Consider the following 24,013-nt stretch of genomic DNA (forward strand, 5'->3'; position numbering starts at 1 on the left):
GGGTTATTTAGGTTTTTAATTTCCTCTTCATTTAACCTGGGCAACTTATATTTTTGTAAATATTCATCCATTTCATTTAGACTATCAAATTTATTCATATAGAGGTGGGCAACATAATTCTGAATTATTTAATTTCTTCCTCATTGGTGGTGAGTTCACCTTTTTCATTTATGATACTAGCAATTTTGTTTTCTTTTTTTTAAATCAAATTGACCAGAGGTTTATCAATTTTATTGTTTTTTTCATAATGCCAGCTCTTGGTTTTATTTATTAATTCAATAGTTTTTTTTTTGCTTTTGATTTTATTAATTTCTCCTTTAATTTTTAGAATTTCTAATTTGGTATTTAACTGGGGGTTTTTAATTTGCTCTTTCTCTATTTTTTAGTTGCATATTTAGTTCATTGATTTTTCTCTTTTTCTAATTTATTCATATAAGCATTTAAAGATATAACATTTTCCCTGACAGCTGCCTTGAGTATATCCCATAGGTTTTAGTATGTTGTTTCATTATTGTCATTATCTAGGATAAAATAATTAATTCTTTCTATAATTTGTTGTTTGATTCGCTCAGTCTTTAAAATGTGGTTATTCAATTTCCAATTACTTTTGGGTCTATATCTCCCTGGCCCAATATTCTATATGATTTTTATTGCATTATGATCTGAGAAAGATGTATTCACTATTTCTGCCTTTCTGCAATAGATTATTGGGTTTTTATGCCCTAGAACATGGTCAATTTTTGTGTAAGTGCCATGTACTTCAGAAAAGAAAGTATATTCCTTTCTATCCCTATTCAGTTTCCTCCACAAGTCTACCATGTCAAGATTTTCTAACAATCTACTTACCTCCTTAATTCCTTCTTGTTTATTTTATGATTAGATTCATCTAAATCTGAGACTGGGAAGTTGAGGTCCCCCACTAGTAGAGCTTTGCTGTCTATGCCTTCCTGTAACTCCTTCAATTTCTCCTCTAAAAATTTGAATGGTATACCATTTGGTGTGTATGTATTAAAACTTTATTGTCTATGGTACCTTTTAGGAGGATGTAGTTTCCTTCCTTATCTCTTTTAATGCTATCTCTTTTTGCTGCTGCTTTGTCTGAGGGTAAGGATTGCTACCCCTGCTCTTTTCACTTCAGCTGAACCAAATCTATTTTGCTCCAACCTTTTACCTTTATTCTATATGTATCTCTCTACTTCAAATGGGTTTCTTGTAAGCAGCATACTGTAGGATTCTGGTTTTTAATCCACTCTGCTATCTGCTTACATTTTAAAGGGAGAGTTTATTTCATTCACATTCAAAATTATAATTACTATCTCTTTATTGCCTTCCATGCCAGGGAAGCAATATAATCACCCCCCCCACTTTTTTCCCTTTATCCATATTCCCCAGTGTTTTGTTTCTGCCTCCTTCCATGAGTTTTCCCTCCTATATCCAACCCCCTCCCCCTTTCCTCTCCCTCCCCTTTTCCCCTTTTAAAACTTTAAAGGTAAGCTAAGTTTCTTAATTTATGTATGTTAACTTTAGCCCAATCTGATGAGAGTAAGATTCAGGTGGTTTTCACCTTCTCCTTCCCCTGCCTCTATTGCAATAAGTCCTTTGTACCTCTTAATGAGATTTACACCATTCAGTCCCCTCTATCCTTTTTTTGTTTTCAAATCATTCTATCTCAGTCACAGAAAGGTCATGAGTGTCCATCACTTCTGGCTATTCTCCTACTAGAATTACAATTATTGAGAGTTATTAGCATTTTTCTCCCAGGTAATGATATATCCAGTTTCATCTTTTTGGATAACAATTTCTCAAGTACGTCATGCATAGTCATCTCTTCTGGCTAATTAAATTCTCTCTAACAGAGTTACAATTCTTGAGAGTTGTTAAAATCTTTCTTCCAGGTAGGGGTATTGCCAGTTTCATCTTATTTGATAAATTTTCCCACCCTCCCCCCTCTTTTTTTTAATTTTACTTTTTCATGTGTCTCTTGGGTCTCCTTTTTAAAGTCCAAATTTTCTATTAAGCTCTGGTCTTTTTATTAGGAAAAGTTGGAAGTCTCCTATTTCATTAAATGTCCATCTTTTGCCCTGGAAGAGAAAGCTCAGTTTTGCTGGATATTGGATTTTTGGCTGCATTCCAAGCTCCCTTGCTTTTTGGAATATTGCATTTCAGGCCCTTGATCCTTTAATGTTGATGCTACCAGGTCCTGTGTAATCCTTACTGTCGCTCCTTGGTATTTAAATTGTTTCTTTCTGACTGCTTGCAGAATTTTCTCTTTTATCTGATAGTTCTGGAATTGTACAATATTTCTTGGCATTTTCATTTTGGGATCCCTTTCCGGAGGGGATCAATGTATTTTTTCAGTAATTATTTTGCCCTCTGGTTCCATGATATCAGGGCAGTTTTCCATCACTAAATCCTGTAATATTAAGTCCAGGCTTTTTTTTTTTCTCTTCAATGTTTTCAGGAAGACCAATAATTTTTAGGTTATCTTTTCTCAATCTATTCTCAAGGTCAGTGGTTTTGCTGATGAGGTATTTAACATTTTCATCTATTTTTTCAATTTTTTGGTTTTGTTTAACCAATTCTTGTTGTCTCATGAAGCTATTGGTTTCCATAGACTCCATTCTTTTTTTAGGGAAGAGTTTTCTTCATTTACCTTTTGTAACTGCTTTTCAATTGGATAGTTCTATTTTTTTGTAACAGTTTTCCCTTTGATCATTTGCGGTTTTGAGAGAATTATTTTCTTTTTGCATTCGTCCAATTGTATTTTCCAAGGATTTGTTTTCTTGTTGCAAAGTATTCATTTTCTCTTGGATTTCTTTTCACAGATTTTCCAATTGATTTTTAAACTCCTTCCTGATTTCTTCTAGGAAATATTTCTGTGCTGTAGACCAAATCATGTTCTCCTCAGGGGGTTCTACATCTCTCTGAATTAGGGTCTTTTCCTTCTAGGAATTTTTCTAAGGTTTCCCCCCTTTCTGCTGGCCTTTCTTCATTTTCCTAAGATCTTGTGTTGGGGGAGGGGCTGGTTCACACAGATTTGGTATTGAGATCCCTAGAGGCTTTACTCACTCAGGGTAGTATCTCCACCTGGCCAGTAGCTGGTGCTGGAGGCTTTGCTCACTGAATGTAATATTTCCTCCCAGCCAGCAGGGGATGCTGGAGGCTGGAACCGACTCCCTAGCCCTTCTTGTAAGGCTCAGACTGTCAGTCCCAGGGCCACGCCTCCACTCTCTGGTTGTTTCTCAGAGTGAAAGGGTTCCCACAGCGAAGCCCCCAGAGCTGCGCTCAGATTAGTCCTGCCCTGGCCCCTCCCCTGGCAGTGGGCACTCCACATGCCACCCCCCTGGGCACTCTGCACGCCACACCCCCAGTCCCCAAAGGCAGGCCTTGAGGTTCCTGCTGTTTTTCTTTGGGGTTTTGTCCTTAGGACTTCCATGAAGAGGTTTGTTTCATATCGTTTATGAGGGAAGATGGGGAGACCTTAGTGCAGGACCTGGCTTCTTTCCACCATCTTGGCCAGAAGTCTTCAGTTCTGCTCATTTTTTTTTCTTTTAGGTTTTTCTGCAAGGCAAATGGGGTTAAGTGGCTTGCCCAAGGCCACACAGCTAGGTAATTATTAAGTGTCTGAGGGTGGATTTGAACCCAGGTACTCCTGACTCCAGGGCTGGTGCTTTATCCACTGTGCCACCTAGCTGCCCCTAGTTCTGATCTTTTAATAGAAATCCTTGAAAGCCCTCTAATCTACTAAAAGCCTATTTTTTTTTTACCTTTGTAGGATTACATTTAGCTTTGCAGAGTATTGGTCTTGGTTTTTGATACCAATATCTTTTGCCTTTCAGAATATCATATTTCAAGATTTCCTCTTATTTAAATTTAAAGTTGACCGGTCTTGTGTGCTTTCTGACACTTGTCTCTTGGTATATGAACTCTTCTTCCTGGATGCTTATAGTATTTTGTAACTCAGAATGACAATCCTTACATTTTTTTTTCTTTTGGGATTTCTGGAGTTTATTCATGAATTTTCCCTTTTTTTTCTTTCTGATCCCTAATAGATATGAACAGTTTTCATATATCATTTTTTTTTGAAATATAGTTTCCCAGCTTTTTAAAAAAATCATGATTTTTAAGGAGTCCAAGAAATTACCTGAAATTTTCATTTTGGAATTTCTCTCAGGAGGGGACTAGTGAATTTTCTCTATTTTTACTTTGCCCTAAGGGTGGATAATTTCGAAATATGGAATCTGGATTTTTTTTTTAATGGCCAAGCATTCAGTTCAATGAATCCTGAATTATCTTTTACCTGTTTTCCTGGTCAGTTATTTTTGACAAGGAAGGAAACAAGCATTTATTAAGTGCTACTCTGTGCCAGGCACTGGGATTACAAACTTTACAATTATTCTCTCACTTGATCCTCATAGCCCTGGGAAGTAGGTGCTATTATTTATGATTAAAGAAACTGAGGCAGACAGAATAATGCAACTTTCCCAGAGTAACACATTTAGTAATGGTCTAAGACCTGATCTGATTTCAGGTCTTCCTGACTTCACACTTAGCTGTGTCACAAGAAATACTTTTCTACTATTTTTTTTTTTGGTTTCATGGAATTACTGATTTGCATTTGATCCAACCTAATTCTTTTTTCTTTTTTTTCTTTTTTTCTTTTTGCAAGGCAAATGGGGTTAAGTGGCTTGCCCAAGGCCACACAGCTAGGCTTATTATTAAGTGTCTGAAACCAGATTTGAACTCAGGTACTCCTGACTCCAGGGCCAGTGCTCTATCCACTGCGCCACCAAGCCACCCTAATCCAACTTAATTCTTATGAATTCTGTTACTTGAGTGAAAATTTTCACTTGCTGAACTAAGATAGATGTTTATTTTCGTTCCACAATTTTTAATTGCAATATTTTAAAACTTTTACATCATTTCTTCTAGGAATTCTGATAGAGCTTGTGTCAATTTGTAATTTTTTTGAAACTTTATAGATGATAGATATGATGAGTTTGTATCTAAGGACTCGACTCGATGATATATATATATATTATATATACATATATAAGCATATATATGTATATATATATATATATTATATATCAGTATTTTCATGTTTATTCAATTATCTAGCCTTTTTAATTGGAACTTTGTCAGGACCAGGCTTTATGCATTTTGGGAAGGAATTGTACTGTCTAATCTAGGGCATGAACTAAACTTTGTCTTTCTGGGATGAGTTCCACAGGTATCCAGGATGTCTTAGGTCACAGTGATGAAGTTACTGAAGTCAGTCATTATGCCCCAGATCCCAGTCTGTGAACTGGAAGTTTTCCATGTACTGAACTCCTAACTCCTAACCTTTTGTGACTATACCCTTTCTGTAGTCACCACAGGGTTCTTTGTGTAGACCTCGATCGAAAAAGTACACTTTTTGGATATCCTTGAATTTTTCTGTCATGACTTGGGTTGGTGTTCTTTATTCATCTTTGCTAGAGTAGTTAAGCGAGGTAAGGGCTGGCTGTTCACTATCTCAAGGAGAATCCTCATTAAGCTTCTTCTAAAAGACTATATTTGGCTTTAACTGACAAACAAATGTAATCAGCAGTGACCCAGACTACTACAAGTGGCTGTCATCTTGGGAAGCACTCCCTATGAAATATAGCCTGGCAAGTGCTCAGCTCAGGACCTATAGCTTTGGAAGATCCAGAAAGGACAGTGCTTGATATCAAAGTCCTTGCCACTGTTAAATGGTTCAAAAAACAGAAACAGAGAGGACTTTATAGTGGAAACCGCACTAAAGAAGATCCATTACCTCCTGCTCTGCCAATATACCATAAGGATCATAGGACCTTTTCATTTGACTTGCAGCTGAAATCTTCTGTTTGTGATTATTCTTATTAGAATATGAATAGTCTTGATTTTCTATCTGAGTACCTAGTGCTTGACATAGTAATACCTTGCACATGTTGAGAGTAGATGCTTAGGTAGTACAGTTGTTGAAACTGTAGATAGAGGACTGAGCCTGGAGTCTGGAAGATCTGAGTTCAAATTCTGCCTCAGCTACTAGCTGTGTTTGCATCAGCTTCCTCATCTGTGAAATGAGGATCATAATAGCACCTATCTCCCAGAGTAGTTGTGAGGATAAAATGAGATAATATTTGTAAGGTGCTTTGATTATTATTATTCTTTCCTTTAAGTACAACTCCACTCCAATTCAACAGGTATTTTTAAGCCCCGGCATTGTCAAGCTCTGTGATCATATTTACTTATCTAGTCCTAACCTCTTTTTTTGACCTTCAGTCTTGCATCTCCAACTGCCTTCCAGACATTGTGAGCTGGATGTTCAGTAGATGAAATGGCACTCATTATTTCTCCCTCCCAAATCCTCTTCCCTCCCAAATTTTCCTGTTACTATTGAATGTACCACCATCCATCTAAAACTAATATCTTTCCAGTAACTCAGACATTTAGACATCATCATTAGCTCCTTACTCTCTCTACCCCACTCCACCCTCATATCCAATCTGTTGTTAATATCTATCTCCCAGATGCATTGGGCATCATATATGTGGCTCAAAGAGAAGCAGAATAGATATCTCTAGCCCTCCTCCTCCCACTCTTCTCCAAGAAAGACTTTAATTCCTACTAGAAGGAGAATCAGGAAATTAGGGTCAGAAACTTGGTCACTCTGCTCCCTTTAGAGAGAAAGGGTAGCAAGTTAAAATTATATCTGTCCCCTTTGATATTACTAGTCTAGGGAATATGGTTTTAGGTTATAAGAAATCATCTGATCAGTCTTCATTAATGGGTAAAAGAGGGACTCTGAATTCTAAATCCAAGATTTGATCCCCTTCCAACCAAATATCAGTTACATGAATATACCTATAACAAATAGCAATTTATATAATAGCATTTATATAATTTGATAGACAAAGAGAAGTCAGAAAAAATATCTTAAGGCTATATATATATATATATATATATACCACACGATACAGAGTGAAAGAGCTCTCCCACTGGAAGGAAAGTGTGTGTGTGTGTGTGTGTGTGTGTGTGTGTGTGTGTGTGTGTGTGTGAGAGAGAGAGAGAGAGAGGTTCTCAGGTCTCACCCATGGAGAAGTTCCCTAGTCTTTCTAGTGAGGTAAGCTGAGATAGGGACGTGATGTGATGAAGATTGTTAGCTTTTCTCATGTCAGCTTCTTCCTGAGACATCGTTCCTTTAGCAACTGAAAAGAGGTTGGTATCATTCAACATTTCTCTGATAGCCAGAAGCATTCACAGCAAATGCAGAGCTACAAAAGACAAAAGAGCTGGGTCAGAGATTGCACCGAGACCAGAGACTGAAATTCCAACCTGCCCCTCACCCAGGTCTGGGGTTTGGTTCTCTACCAATGGGGAGATAGTCCCATATTGATAAGCTTTTGAATTTAGGTTACATTACCTTCATTATGTTGTTCACATATACCCCCTTCTCTCCTTTGAAACTGTTATCACACTGGTGTAGGCCCACATCACTTCCTTTACAAATAACCTTCTGGCCTCCCTGCCACAAGTCTTCTCCCACTCCAGTCCATTCTAATCTCTCTCAGCTGTCAAATGATCTTCCTAAAAGCATAGGATTGACTATATTATTTATTCTACTCCTTCACCCCAACTCCAGAAATTCCAGTGATTATTACTATGGGGATCAAATATAAAATACTCTGTTTAGTATTTAAAACCCTTCATAACTTACCCCCCTAATCCATCTAGCCTTCTTACACCTCACACTTCCTGATATCCCTCCTTCCCACCTGGTGTTCTTTGATCTAGTGGATACTGGCCTCTTTGCTATTCCATGAAAAAAAGACTTCCAGCTCCACATATTTTCTCTGGTTAATTCCCTATGCCTGAAATGCTCTTCCTTCTCACTTCTGCCTCCTGGCTTCCTTTACGTCCCAACTAAAAATCTCACCTTTTGCAGGACACCTTTCCCAATCCCTTTGATGCAACTTGTTTGTACATATTTGTTCCATATTGTATCTGCTTAAGCCTGAATTCTTTGGGGATGCAGATTAGCACAGTGCCTTCCAGGAGCTCACATTTTCTTGGAGGTGGAGGAGGCAACATATAAACAGATGATAGATGATCATTTAAGAAGGAAAGAGAGACTACTACCAACTTAGGATATCAGTAAAGGATTGGTGCACCTGAGCGGAGGCCTGAAGAATTTGAAAAGACAAAGGTGAGGAGGAAGTGCACTCCTACAATGAGAGATCTGAATGAAGAAACATATAGATAGTGTGCAGGTGGGATATAGGATTAAAGGTTAGGAGGTTTATTTAACTCTTTAAATTCAATGAAGCACTTAAAAGACATGTTGAACTACTTAGCCAGGAACTGTTAACAGAAGTGGCAGACACATCAGCTTAGTGAACAGCAGCCACAGTCAAGCTATTTTCAACAAACATCAATGGAATCATTAGTGTAAGAAGAAGAGGAGGAGCAGAGCAAGCCAGACTCTATAAGTTGGTTCCAAATAAGATAATTTTTATTACGTTGAACATTACAACAATGCTGGTATTTTCAACTCATCCCCCCCCCACACACACACAATCTGTGAAATCACCTTGAAGATGAACAATGTGTAAGTTAAGGAACTAAAAACCTAAACCAAAAAAGAAAAAGGAAATAAATTTGCTTTTAAATCTAGAAACAAAGCAAAGTTCTGTGTCTGATAACACCAGATCTAATAAATCCATTATGAGTTATTAACTATAATCTTAGTCTTGGACCTATCTCCCAGCTTCCCTAATCAGTTGCTTGGCATGGTCTTGATCTCTTTATAAATTTCTTTAAATCCTCTCTATTAACCAGCAATTCCTAACTTACAGCAGTGTTAAGTTCTGCTGGACAAACTTTCAGGGTTACTGACTAATTCTTTAGGAGAAGGCTGAGTGTGAGTTAGTCAGTGAGCTGCATGATTGAGAAAGAAGTAGGCAGCCCTGCCCTCCTCATGATCAGATATCTAGATCAGTTTTAGGCCTGCCTTGGAAGCAATTTCTGGTCAAGTCTCCAGGAAGGAATATAAAGAAAAGAAGGGCTAGGCTTGCTTGCCTGTTGATCTTGGTTACCCTATTTTAATAGGAACTTACCACAAATGAACATTCCAGTCTTCATAAAAACTGAATTTTCTGAGTCCTGCATGGTCAAAAACACAAGAGCCTTTGTTAGCCACAATGGCTCAATCTTCCCTTTCCTCTTCCTATCTCATCTTCCTTCCCTAAAACTCTAACTGTGAGTACTCAAGCTCATCCTGCGGCTGTCAAAGCGATTTTTTTTAAAGGACTTCACTCTCCACCCCCTACCTTCCACCCCTTCTCTTCTTGAAAATTGTGGGCAGATGACTTCAAAGTTGAGGTTCTGCTGAGGGGGGGGCACACCCTTTTGCCTTTAGAGATGGAACAAACTCCTGGTTGTCTGGAAAGAGCCAGGATGGGCTGGGAAAGGTGGCGGTGACCATGACCAGGATTATCGTCTCTGACACCTAGATGGGATGGTTCTCCGAGTGCTTTGCTCGCTCTCATCCGACAGCCACCACCACCGCGAGTTAAAGCAGGGGCTCCCTCCCTCAGGTGGCCGAGGACCCGCTTTGGCCAGCCCCTTTTGTCCTCCCTCACCTGCAGGGCATTGTGAATGGGGCGGGAGCAGGGAGCCCGGGAGTCGGGGCGCTATCAGAAGTGGGAAGGGATGGAGAAAGGAGAGAGGGACAGGAGAGGGTAGAGGAGCAGAGTGTGCTGTGAAGGAGGGGCTGGGGAGAGGTGAGGGCCCCGGGGGAAACGGGTGAGCTGCCTGGCAGGAATTGAGGGGAGGGGGAGAGGTGTGCCCGTGCCCCACGTGACGCGGAGTGGGCCGGGGCCGGTCGGGCGCTGTCCTAGCAGCTGGCGCCGCTGGAGGCCCGGGCGCGGAGCCGTCAGCAGGTGGCCCGGGGCGGCCGAGCCAGCCCGGAGCAGCCCGGGCGCCCGGAGCCCGGCCGCGGCGCGATGGAGCCCGAGCCCGGCCCGGACCTGGGGCTGGGGGACTCCTCCTTGCACAGATACCTGGATGGGGAGTTCTGGGGGCTGAAGAACGAGCTGCGCAGGCTCCTGGCCGCCTGTCCCCTCTTCTGGCAGAGGTACCTCCCCCCCACCCCCTGGCACGCACGCCCCTCGGGCTGCCCCGGGGCGCGCCCCCCTCTCCCGGAGCAGCCCAGCCCCGCCGGCTGCCGGCCGCCCCCCGCCTCCCAGCGGCCCCCCATCCCTGCTGCCCACCCATCCCCGCCGAACAACTCCCACTTTCCCCAAACTGGAGGCTGGAGACGGGCGGAGGGCGCCACGGCTCTGGGGCCTCTGGTCCGCTCCCCTGTTTTGTCTCCCGAGCTCCCAGGAGCCGCGGGGATGCGCCCAGCCCTCCTCTCCCTGCCAGGCTCCATCTGCGTCTGCAGGGTGGGCTCCACGGCAGCCGGGAGCCGGGGAAGTTGGCGCCGGGGGCCATGTGGCAGCCGAGGAATCGGGGCTTTCAGAGGGAGGAACTTCCTCGCAAGATGCTGAACAATGGCCCAGGCTGTTTGGGGCATGGAGATGGGCTGGTGAGGTAGAGGAGGCGCTGAGGACAGGATTAGGTCATCTGCCCCCGTGGCCGTGACAGCCAAGACCGGCGGCCGGAGGCAGCGGCTCCCTCGCTCCCTGGCCCTGGAGAGGCGGCAGGCTCTCTCCACTCCTTGCCCTGGCCCCGGTGAGGCTGTAACTCGCCTGCCAAGTTGAGAGGACTCAGCCCCCCACGATTGTCTGAGTCCTCAGTGGCTCACTCACCAAGCATTTCGAAACAGGCTCAGGCACGGCTGTTGGAGGGGGTCAAAGAATGGAGGGATGAAGCAGGTTGCTTCTGAGAGGGGCAGGCAAAGAACTCGGGACGGCGGTCTTAGGATAGACTCGACTGGTCCTGCCCAGGGACCGAGCACTGGGCCAAGTGTAGACTGAGGCCGGATGAGCAAGAGCGATGAGGTTTTCCAGGCGTTTCGTTTCCTTGGTGGAGTTTTAGGCAGGTAGCAGGCAGAGAAGGGAAGCTGAAGTGACCTGATAGGATTAGGGCAGGAGAAGTGTCTTCACTCAGTTTGCCTTCTCAGTCTCCATTCTTTTTAAATACTGCTCATTAGAATCCCTTCTGTTGATTCCTTATTTGAAGAGAGAGCCACCTAATTGCAGCTCCCTGGGAGACTTCTCTCATTAAATTGGTATCACCTCTTGTCATGAACTCTATCACAGAATGATATCACCTTGGGAATGGGGCAGAGGGTAGTGGATGTGGATTTGAGGAAGGGATGGGCTGTGTTTGGGGTGCTCCCTGGCTTCGGTGGAGTAGCACAGTGCTAGGCAGACCTCCAAACACCCTGATTCTGCCTCTCTTAATCCTCTCCCCATGCTTCTGCTCCAAACTGAACCAGAAAGGAATGCACTCTAATAGTGATGAAGGGTGCTGAGGGGAAGTATGTGTATGTGTGTGGGGGGGAATGATACCAAACCCTTCCAAATTCCTCTCTCTACTATGACTTCTCTCCACCCCCCCCCAATTTGCAAGGATATTTAACCTGTTCTCCTACTTTCTTTAGGCCTCTTCCTTTAACAATTCAGATTCCCCCCTTTTTTTAATAAGCACAACTGAGATGAGAGTTTTAAACCCCATATATGACAGGGCAGGAAGAGTAGAGAGTTTATCTTGCTTGAGATAGGAGGGGTGGGAAGGGCTTTTCAGAGTAAAGAAGAAATCCCTAAACTAGCTGTTGGTTACTTAGGGAGTGGTTATATATGCAACATCTCTCCCTCCTTCTCCCTTTCCTCCCTCACTTTCTTGACCCAGATTCTACTAAGCTTGGGGTGGAGTTATAAAATGTAAAACATAAAACAATCATAAATTTTCACAATTTAGACTTGTAAATTTTGACCCTATATGGAGATTATTTCAGGAAAATCTTCAACCATATTTGAGTAATTCACTTCTCTCATTTCTCAGTAAGATTCTTATTGTTTTCCCTGTTTTATAAGACCCTCAAGGAAGCCTAATCATATTAAAATTTACTTTGACTATATGAAATAGGATTATAAAAGACATTACTGAGATGCCCCAAGATCCTGACACTTTATAGATATATGGGTCTACCATATGTTTGACAAGCAGCAGCCGTGCCCCAGTAATGCCTTGCCTCACATATTTACTCTTCAGAGGAACACAGGGTCCCAGGGGTAGTTGGCAGAAGAGAGCACTGCACCAGTCCAAGTCCTTCCCCCTCCTTTCCAATAGGGACTGTCTCACTGTTCTGCCTATAACTTGTAGCAATTTCATCAGGTTCAGTGGACAGAACACTGGCCTTGGAGACAGGAGGACAAGGGTTCTAATCTGGCCTCAGATAAGTGACAGTAACTAGCTATGTGACCTTGGGCAAGTAACTTAATCCTGATTGCCTTGCATCCAGGGCCATTTCCAGTCATCTTGATTCAAATCTAGCCACTAGACCCAGATGGCTCTATAGGAGAAATTGAGGCTGGTGACTTAGCATAGCACCCCCTCACTCAAATCCAATTCATGCCCTTCTCAATGACATCACTTTCCTGATGTCATGGTCTTCTTTGAAAACAAAGGACAAAACATCATCATCATCGTCATCATCATCATCATCAGAAGGAAACTTAGAGGTGATCTAACTCTAACCCTTCATTTTATAGATGAAGAAACTGAGGCCCAGAAAAGTTAACTTGCCCAAGTCAATGACCAATAAGTGGCAGAACCAGGATTTGAGCCTGGGTCCTCTGACTCCAAATACAGCACTTAATGCCTTTACTTTTACAGATGGAGAAAAATAGATTCAAGTTGGTGCATAAAGTATCTTACCCCAAATCAGTACCAGGACATGAACTGGGTGCTGTGACGTCAAATTCAGGACTCTTTTCACTCTACCTGTCTCACTCTATGAGGAGCAGCCTGTGTTGGGCTATGTGACTAGCTCCCACAAAATACTTGGAAACCAAAAAATAAACAAACAAATAATTCCCATCCCATTAATCGATCTGCCAATATAAATTCCTTCCTGTAAGATGAGATTTCAGATCAGTGGTTTCCTGAGAATGTTACTGCTAGGAAGAAATGATTTTCCAGTGAGTTCCAGATATTCTGGTTGCTTCAACCCAGCAGATTTTAGTAAATAAGTCCTAGGGAGTTGCCTGAGGTATAGAAAGGCTAGGTGCTTCCTCTTTTTTTTTTAGTTTTTTTTTTTTGCAAGGCAAATGGGGTTAAGTGGCTTACCCAAGGCCACACAGCTAGGTAATTATTAAGTGTCTGAGACTGCATTTGAACCCAGGTACTCCTGACTCCAAGGCTGGTGCTTTATCCACTACACCACCTAGCCGCCCTAGGTGCTTCCTCTTACAGGCAGGATTTGTACCCAAATAATGGTAAGCCCAGCACTATTGATTTAGTCCGGCTGATTTTCATATATTTCTCAAAAGAATGGAAAAGTTCTAGAAGAATTAGGAGATGTACATTTCCTGAATACATGAAAAAATTACTGAGGTGTTTGTTTCTATTTACATTCAGTAAAATTTTGAAGTTTGAAAATCTTGTCATGATAGTAGTTTACTTATACTTGGGAAAGTTCTGGGAACTGAAAAATGACCTTTCTGGTTTTGCCTTTCTTTTTTACCTACCAGAATATTGAGGCAGCTTTCAGAAAGAAGTTTAAAAAGTCTCAAAAAACAAAACCATTCAATAAGCTTTTCTGTATTTTTCTCATAGAAAAATTGAGGGAAAACAATGTGATTAAATGCAAAGGGAAAAAGTCTGTAGGAGGAAAACCTAAAGAAATTAAACTTGGTTAATGAGAATTATACACTAGGTGAAAGAAATGTTGGGACTTCTTTCCATCAACTACTATCAAATATAATCAATCATTTTAATCATATTTTGTATAAGTACCTCCACTACAAATCCTTACTCTTCCCCCTCCAACTTATTTCAATTAAATATTTCCCCTTTCCCAATTTTTTTTTTTTATATTTGCAAGGCAAATGGGGTTAAGTGGCTTGCCCAAGGCCTCACAGCTAGGTAATTAGTGTCAGGGACTCCTGACTCCAGGGTCGGTGCTCTATCCACTGTGCCACCTAGCTGCCCCTTTTCCCAATTTTTTAAAGAAAAGTTCAGTTGGAACTAAATCTATGGGATCTGGGCTGTGTTGGTGTAGACATTGTTAAAGACAGAAAATGGTGAGTATTGTCACATGAAGGGTTATACTCCCCTTCCCTATTCCCATCTCTTGAATTCTACAGTGGAAACTCAGTTCTTTTATCTTGGACATAAGTTCCTAAGCTTTCAAAGGGAAAAAAAAAATCCTCAGATTCCTTTTTCCTGGATGACCTTCCGACTGTTTTTTAATGTCAAAACATTTTAAAGATCATCCATGCATTAGTAGTAGTTGCATTAATATTAATAACTTTAGAGATAGTATTGTTTGGTAGCTTTAGTCCTGACCAACTCTTCATGGATTTCATTTGGGGTTTTCTTGACAAAGATACTAGAGTGGTTGGCCAATTCCTTCTCCAGATCACTTTACAGATGAGGAAACTAAGGCAGACAGGGTTAAGAAACTTGCTTAGGGGTCACATAGCTAGTAAATGTCTGGTGCCAGATTTGAACTCAGAGGATGAGATACATGGCTAGCTAAGGACCCATTTTCAGTAACTCTGAGGCAACCTGCTGCTCACAGATTGGATTTAGAATTACACTTCTATATTACCTCTATTAAGGTACCAGATGTTTATACTTGAGTCCCACTTTTTGGTTGTTGTTGAGTAGGTTGTAACAGAAGGCAGGAGGATATCAGGCACTAAGGAAGGTGGCATCTTACTAAGTTGTATAATGTTAGTCTTGAGAGGGATCTTAAGGACCTAGTCTACCCCTATATTTTACCCTAGATAAAAGGGGCCTAGTGTAGTAGCTTGGCCTCCACGAGGCCACCCCCAATCTCAGTGATAATCTCTGAACAATATGCACCTTTTCTGTAATATCCTTACACAGATAGTTACATAGCACAATTACTGTTTTATTTATCTTTGTGTCACTCGCATAAGGCTTTTGAGATGGAAGGGACTTTGGTTCAACCAATACAATCTCCTCATTTTACAGGAAAGAAACTAAGGTCAGAAGTTAGAATTTTCTTGAGTTACAGAATAAATTGCTGATGTCAAATTGAACTTTAAGTCAGGAGAAGCTGCCTCAAATACTTATTAGCAATGGGACATTAGGCAAGTCATTTAATCTCTCAACCTTAGCTTTCTGCTCTGTAAAATTTGAGGACTGGATTAGATGACCTCAGAGATCCCTTGCAGCTCTCAATCTGACTCCAAATCTAGTCTTTCTGTCATCCTATCTTGTGCTTCCTTGGACACAATGAATGCCTAATGAATATTTAGAGACCACCAAATTTTGCCTGAGGCAGAGACAGAGATGGCTTTGTAGCACAGGTGCTTACCAGGGCTGCAGGGGAAGTGTCTATAGATGTTGCAAAGTGGGCAGTGCAGATGGTGATGGTAAACAAATGTGTCCATCTTCATGAGAAGATCGTGTAGAATAAATGGGCCATGGGATTGTGAGTCGGTACTATTTTTTAGTCTTTCTGTTCCCAGTATTTGGTACAGTGTTAATAGAAATGCCTCATCTCCACTGCTATTACCACTACCAACAATTCTGACCAACTGTCCAAGAAGGAAAAGAAAATACAAGCCCCTGCCTTGCTTTGAGTCCCATCTGGCTCTGTCATCCAGGAGAGCAACATCTGTGGAGAAAAGATCTACCTTCTCTACCACCACCTATTTACTGCCAACAAAAAGGCAGGGAGGACAGTTGAACCGAAGTGGTAAAGTACCTGGAGGGAGAGGCAGGAGGCAGAATATGCCAGGCAGGTCAAAAACGCCATCCTTCAGATCCTGGGGGAGGCTACTCAACACCCCGAATCCAAGAGTCCCAGGAATCTTAGCATCTTCCAGATCATCAGCCATGGAAGTCTCCCTTGTGGCTTGTGGAAAAGAGAGTCACTATCCTCACTACCATCGACCCTTGATCAAGTACTGACAACTGGCCAATAAGGCCAAGATCCTTGGGAATAAGAGTGCTTTTCAAACTAGGAGCCCTGGTCCTGCAGCCATATTTCTTTACTGAAGAGGCGATAATGAATCTGCTATGTATTACTAGGTGCTGGCAAATGAAACTTCCTCTATTTGTAAAATGACAAAATGTAAGCTCTTTAAGAGTAGGGTCTCTCTTCCTTTTCTATTTCTATTTCCAGTGCTTTGCACATAGTAAGCATTTCATAAATGCTCTTTCATTCATGAATTCAAAGTGTAAGATCCTTATTGAGATTTCTACTATTTGTGAGGGTGGTTTTCACTCAATATTTCTTTTAAAATGATTTAAGCTTCTGTTCTTGATTTGCGAAGTTATGATATCCCAGAAGGAATTCTTAAACTGGTTTGTATGAACTTGTTTTATGATAATTTTTTTTTTTAGGTTTTTACAAGTCAATGGGGTTAAGTGGCTTGCCCAAGGCCATACAGCTAGGTAAGTATTAAGTGTCTGAGGTCACATTTGAACTCAGGTACTCCTGACTCCAGGGCTGGTGCTCTATCCACTGAGCTATCTAACTGCCCCGATAATGAATATTTTGATGACTACTTCAATATAGTTGGTTTCCTTTGTATTCCTGAAGATTTTATTTTATGCATTTAAAATCATTTTTTTGACAAGGGGTTCGAGAATTTACCAGACTGCCAAAGGGAACCAACCATGTTGCTGAAAAGGTGAAGAATTCCAGAGCCTAAGGGAAACTATTTTCTTTTTTTCTAAATACATATATAATTTGATGGGGGGGCACTGCTTTTGCTGTATTCTTTTCTCTGCAAAGGAGGTAGCAAAAAAAAAGTGTCAGAAAGTTAATCCTTGTCAAAAGGACAGCATTTTATCTCACTATCTTTGATTACTGTTGAGACTCAGACAACTCCAGTCACTTGGGGCTTATGTGCTAGGGATGAAATAATTTAGGATGCAAATAAACTGGTACAATTAGCATATCATCATCATAATCATCATCATCATCATCATCATCATCATCTTCTTCTTCTTCTCCTTCTCCCTCTCCTCCTCCTCCTCCTCCTTCTTCTTTTCTTCTTCCTTTTCTTTTGGCCTTTTTTGCAAGGCAATGGGATTAAGTGACTTGCCCAAAGTCACATAGCTAGGTAAGTATTAGGTGTCTGAGGTCAGATTTGAACTCAGATCTTCCTGACTCCAGGGCTGGTACTCTATCCACTGCATCACCTAGCTACCCCTTAACATACGTTAATGGAAAAATGGATCATTCCACTCAAAGTTTTATCAAAACACTTGGCAGTGATATCTTCTTTGACAGTAAGAGGGAAGTTCCCAGTCAAATGATTATTTAAACATGCTTCCTTTATCTTTGTGAGTGCCTGCTGACTTTCAGAAAATCAAGGTCCCTAACTGGAACCTTAGGGAGTTTGTAAATGAAAAAGGAAATAGGCAGAAAATCACTATACTTCTCTGCTGAGTGTTAATTATTAACTTTCGTATTTCATTTCTTTGAGATTTCTGACCAATCCATCCAGCATAGAAAGTAAGAAAGTATGTTGTCCTGTTTTGTTTATCTCAAAATAACTTTTCTTATGGGGGGGGGTCAAATGAACAATTCTCAGTTTGGAGGGTTTTAGAAATTTGGGTTTTTTCCATTGCAACTGGTATTGGAAAATCAATAAACTGTCACTACCAAAAGTACCTCAAATTTGATATTATAATCTAATTGAAAAATGAATATACTGTATGTGTCATTTTGTCAAGTATCTGATTGATATATGACTTCATTTTTCTGATAATAGCATCTTCTACTCACAAAAGTCACATTACTTGTCTTACTTTATTGGTAAGGCCTATGAACTTATCTAGTACAACTTTATGATTTTATAGATAGGGAAACTGAGGCCCAGTGAGGTTAAGTGACAGTTCTAGGGGTTGAACCTAGGTCTTCTAACTTCAAATTCAACAATACTTTCATTAAAGCACAGTGTTTATAGCAATCTATCATCCCAGCAACTTTTTTTTTAGAGCATACTACATATAGGGGGAAGAGGGAAAGAAGAGAAGGAAGGGAAAAGCTAGTCAACCTTGACTTCTTGTTTTTTTTTAATCCTCCAAAGCATATAACCTAGGTCCTGCAGTCCTAGGGAAAGCTACAGACAGTCCCTGGATATGCCATCTTCTCCTAGCTCAGTCCCTCAGGAATGAAAAGGTTAAGATTTTTCTTTCAGTCCTCTCTCTAATGGGAGGGAAATGTGGGATAGCCTACTGGTACAGTCATAGAATTGAGCTTTTAAAATAGTTCCTTTTGTTACACCAGCTAAAATGGTGGTGGGATTGTTTGTTTTATTTTTAATCTACACAGGAAGAAATGAGCCGTGCATATGGCTTTTTAAATGCCATAGCTCTGGAGCATCACTATTTGGTTTTAGACCTTGAGAAAATTATAGGGTTGCTTTGTGCTCTGAAAATCCTATGAGTATGTAAAGGGCTTTGTCAGCCTTTTAGACCATTTCCCATAGTTTAAAGAATATTATAAACTAAAGAAGGATTTGCCTTCCCATCCTCCCTTTGGTTAGAATCTTGATGTTTGTTTGCACTTGAACTTGGTTAGCCTAAAGGGATCATTTTGACTGCCCTTAGCAAAATATCTTCCCCTTCCTGCAGCCCACATGCTAATGCTGATTCCTTTACTCCTTTTTTTTTTTTTTTTTTTAGGTTTTTGCAAGGCAAATGGGATTAAGTGGCTTGCCCAAGGCCACACAGCTAGGTAATTATTAAGTGTCTGAGATCAGATTTGAACCCAGGTACTCCTGACTCCAGGGTCAGTGCTTTATCCACTGCGCCACCTAGCTGCCCCCCTTTTTATTTATTTTTATTTATTTTTATTGATTCCCTTGCTCTTGAGCAGCTCTAATTTTATCCTTATTCCCTCTGCCTCCAGGGTTGTTCAAAAAGTTCAAATTAGATAATAGTTGTAAAGTACTTAATTCCTGATGCATAGTGACTAATTAATAAACATATATTTCCTTCCTACTCAGCTGTTGAAGAGGAAAAAACACAAGGCTTGGAGTCACAAGACCAGTTTGAAAACTGAATTTGATTTTTACTGCATATTACCTTGGAGAGAGTCAGGTTTTTGAACCTCAGTTTCCTCATTTGTAGAATGTGGGTGATTGTAGAAAAGTTATTTATGAGAGGCAGCTCAATCCAGGATTGTTTTTGTCTTTTTTTTTTTTGTCTTAAATTATTTGATAGAAGTATGTTGGATTGAGTTGATATGAAATCAGTACAACTGGGTTCATTCATATCCTGGCTCTGACACATTTCTGTATGACTTTGGGCTAACAACTTAACTTTTCTGAATCTGTTTCTTCATCTAAAAATGGAGGCAATAGCTAATAATAATAATAACTATGTATCTGTCACTATTCCAAGCATTTTACAATTATTATTGTGTTTGATCCTTACAACAACTTTGAGAGGTAGGAGTTATTAGTATGAAGCAAGAATAACCACAGTATGTGAGGCTGGATTTGAACTCAAGCCTTCGTGGCTCCAGGGAGAAAAGTTGGGAAGAATTAAGAATTTTTTTTAATGAAAATTAAAAAAAAAGAGTTAAGATTGAAGACCTGAAGTGAAGGGCTCAAGAAGAATCATAAGAATCTCTTTAGAACGGGAAGAAGCTTAGTTCAACTTAGTCCTTTTAGTCCAATTTCCTTATTTTATAGATGGAGAGATATCTTATAAGAATGACTTTGTTTCATACAGCTACTGATTAACTGAGGTGGGATTTAAATCAGGGCTGATATTTGAAATTGTTCTTCCAACTACAAGTCCAGAGAAATGGAGAAGATATCTGTTAAGTACTTAGAACAAGTTGGTAAGTAAAACAAATTATTGAAATAAAATTAAGAGGCTGTTGAGAAAGGAGAAAGGAAGTAGGATATGGCAAAATAAATTGTTGAGATAAAAGAAAGGAAACCTGGTGTAGCCCTCAAAGTTTTCAGGGTGATAAAGATCTTAAAGAGGTGCTCTGGAGTTGTGTAAACATTTGAAAGTACACTAAGAAATCTCTGTCAGGATGGAGAGAATGATGAATTTTTCCCTTCCTAGCATTGAGTGTGTGATGTTTGTGTTTCTATCATAGCCAAGTAATTATATTTCAACTGTAGAACATAGAAGGTAAATGAACTCAAAAACATCTCTCCATGATATAGTTTGGGGTTTTTGTTGGGGAGGGAGCTGGAATAGAAAATGAAGGGTTTCTTTAAAAGTGGAAAGGAGCAAATAAAGTGGCAGAACAGAAACTCAACCCTTGTCAGGAAACTGGAAAATGAAAAAAATGTCACAAGAAGAAGGAGGGAAAGAACTATGTACTAGAAGATTTTTTTTTAAAAATGGTTTGATGCTCTTCCTGAAGAGGAGGGATGTGGTTGCTTTGAGGAGGAAATGGCCTTTTTTTTTTGTCTTCTAAGGAATGATAAAGGAGAACTACAAACACTATCAGGTAGGAAATCATCTAATAAGGCCCACAGGAAGAAGAGAAGAGTCTTAGTGACTGGTGATTCCCTGCTTAAAGGTACCAAGGCTGTATTTTAATAACACAATAACAACAAAGAGGTCTGTTGTCTTCCCAGAATGGATCTGAGACACAACATAACTTCTCAATGATACTTAGAAAGTCTTGCCGAAGATTTCAGGATTTTGAATAAGAAATGGTGTTACAGATTGTGTATTCCTCTCTTATTCATTGAAGACAAAGGAAGTAGAAGAGAAATAAAAAACAAACTGGTTAAGAAGATGATGCCTGACAATAGGATTTGATTGTCTGGGCTATGGCTTATATTTTGGGAATGACAATGGAACAGATGACATAAGCAAGAATCAGAAACAATCCCTCTCTATAATTAAACAGAAACTAACAGTTAACAGGTAGTATTTATATAGCACTTTTTAAGTTTTGTAAAATGCTTTATAAATATCGCATTTTGTCCTTCCCCCACTTCTTTTCCCTTCAAAACCAAGCTAAACATTGGGAGATAAGTGCTATTTTTAATTCTTGTTTTATAGGTGAGGAAACTGAGACAGAACAGGGTCACCCAACTAGTAAATGTTTGAGACCAGTTTTGGCCTCAACTTCTCTTGACTACAGGTCTAGCACTCTTTCTGCTGTATGATCTAATCTTCCCAATTAGGAAAATATCCCTCTATGGCAAGAGTTGCTAGGGAAATTATGAAGCAATTTGGTAAAAAACAACTGGAATGGGACAGCTTCTTCAGAGATTCAAAGAATTTCTGAGCTGGAAGGGACCTTAACAACTTCCTAGTCCAACCTATAACTGAAAAAGAATCCCAACTATAACATACCTAACAAATGGGTCATCTGGTCACTGCTTGAAGACCTTCAAGTAAAGGGAATTTGCTATCTCTAAGGATAGCCTTTTGCACTTTTGGATATATTTTGCTTTAAGCTTAAGCTTTAACTTGCTTCTTTGCAAGTTTTCTGGTTCTGCCCTCTGTGGCCAAAAAGAACAAATCTGATGCTACTCTTGTTGGATAACCTTTTAGATAGTTGAAGAAAGTTATCATCTCACATCTTAATGTTCTCTTTTCCAGAATAAGCATCTATATATCTTCCAATTGATCCACCCACATTTGGCATAGACTTAAGGTCTTCCATCACATTGGTTGTCCTTCTGCAAATATTGTCAAAATGTGGTGCTGAGAACTAAACATGATGCTCAAAATATGACCTGCTGAATGAAGGCAGACTACAGAGATTTTATCAGTTTCTAACTCTAAAAGCTCTACCTCAGTTTTTTTGACTGCTATATCTTGCACTTGTGGTCCTCTAAAAACCCTAGGTTTCTTCAGACAAATCTAATCAAAGTCAACATCAGCTTGTACTTATGAAGCTGATGTAAAAAAAAATAACTTGTTTAAGCCTTTAAATTGATTTTATTTATTTATTTAAACTTTAACATTGACTTATTTAAATTCAGTCCAAGACTGTCATCCATTGTGGATGCCATTTATTTCCCCGTTGTTGTCTATAAGTCACTGACAACAAAGATAAACAGCCCAGAGCATCTGAACAGAGAACCTACCAATTCCCATTGTATCATTGCCTATTGACCTATTCTATCCTTCAACCATAAAAATTTATTATTGTCCAGTCCATAGCTCTCCTTCTGAGATTCTAAATGAAAAGCAAGCTACTTTATCAATGCTTTGTTGAACTATAGCAATATCATTCTCTTGATGCTACAGTTTATTAACCCTATTTAAGAAAAAAAGGAACCAAGGGCTTTTGGTATGATTTATTTATTATTTTTTGGAGACAGTTGGATTAAATGACTTGCCCAGGGTCACATAGCTAGTAAGCGTCTGAGGTCAAATTTGAACTCAGGTCATCCTGACCCCAGGACTGGGTATTATATCCACTGTTCCACCTAGTTGTTCTGGGTTGATTTATTCTTAATAACATATGTGGGCTCTTTGTAATCACTGCTTCAAATTCTAGATGTTTTCTTAAATGATCTATTCTAGAATTTTTCCAGCCATTGAAGTCAAGTTCAAAGTTTGCAGATTATTCCTATACTGTGTTCCCACAGTTAGATTCCAGATGGATATTTTATTTAAATATAAAATGTCACCTCATTAAAATATTGAAGGAAAATTATGACTAGAGAGAGAAAGCTCAACCAAAAAAGGAAAAGAAGAAATCACAAAGAATAAAACAAGACAAACTCAATGATATGAAAGTTTTGAACAAATAAATTATTGTAGTTAGGATAAGAAAAGAGGCCACAAATTGGGCAATAAACTCCATAAAACTTTGCATGAAATATCTTTTGTAAGAATCTGATATCCAAAATATAGGGAATTAACTCAAATATGTAAGATCGAGAGCCATTCACCATAGATAAGTGATCAAAGATATGAGCAAATAATTGTTAAAAGAATTGCAGACTTTTAACTAACTATATGAAATATTGCTCCATATCTTTTATAATAAGGGAAATGCAAATTAAAGCAATTCTTCATAAGACAAAAAGAAATTAAAAACAAGATAAAGTAAATTGATAAAGATGACAAAATGTAAATCAATGTTGCAAAAGATTATAGGAAGACAAACACACTAGCATACTATTTAACTTGCTGTGAATTGATCTAGTCATTCCTAAAGTATTTTGGAATTATGCTAAGAAATGAACTAAAATATACATCTCCTTTGAGAAAGATCCAATAGCTAGTAATGTCTATATGTTAGGAAGGTCAAAGGTATAAAGCTCTCATATATATCAAAATGTTCATCGTAACACTTTGTGGAATAAAGATCGAGAAACAAATAGTCTCCACTAATTGAGGAAATAAATGATGTGTGAATATCAAGTTACTCATCATAAGAAAGGAAAAATGAGACAAATTGGAGAAGCATAGGAAGGTATTTCAATTGATGCACAGTAAAATAAGCAGAACCTGGCAAAAAATATAATCAGGGATTCCAATAATATAAATGGAAAACAAAAAGGAAAAAACCCACCCACAACTCTGTATAATTATTACTAAATGTGGCTGGCTTCAGAAGGTGGAAAATGAGATGATATGTCCTCTCTTATTGGAGAGCTAGGGAAATCATGAGTATGGAACATGATATATACTATCAGATGAAATCAATGTGTGGTTTTGCCCATCTATTTTTTTCCTTCATGAGAAGGGAAGTGGAAGGGGTGTACACACACACACACACACACACACACAAAACACTCTTGAGCATTTATTAAACAACTACCATATTCTAGACACTGTGATAAGCACTTTACAAATATTTTATTTGATCCTGACAACAATTCTGGGAGAGAAGTGCTAATAT

At 39.6% G+C, this 24,013-nt stretch overlaps 1 protein-coding gene across 1 annotated transcript in view; it reads left to right on the forward strand.

Moving 5' to 3' along the window:
- The first annotated feature begins 9,935 nt into the window (after window positions 1-9,935).
- ACOXL (acyl-CoA oxidase like) overlaps window positions 9,936-24,013 on the forward strand; it is a 518,534-nt gene continuing 504,456 nt past the window's right edge. Inside the window, exon 1 of the mRNA XM_074209273.1 lies at window positions 9,936-10,141. Coding sequence (XP_074065374.1) covers window positions 10,011-10,141 — 131 coding nt within the window. The 5' untranslated portion in view covers window positions 9,936-10,010. The remainder of the gene's footprint in view (window positions 10,142-24,013) is intronic.

Source organism: Macrotis lagotis, chromosome 1 (assembly GCF_037893015.1).
Source record: "Macrotis lagotis isolate mMagLag1 chromosome 1, bilby.v1.9.chrom.fasta, whole genome shotgun sequence".
NCBI classification, from domain to species: domain Eukaryota; kingdom Metazoa; phylum Chordata; class Mammalia; order Peramelemorphia; family Peramelidae; genus Macrotis; species Macrotis lagotis.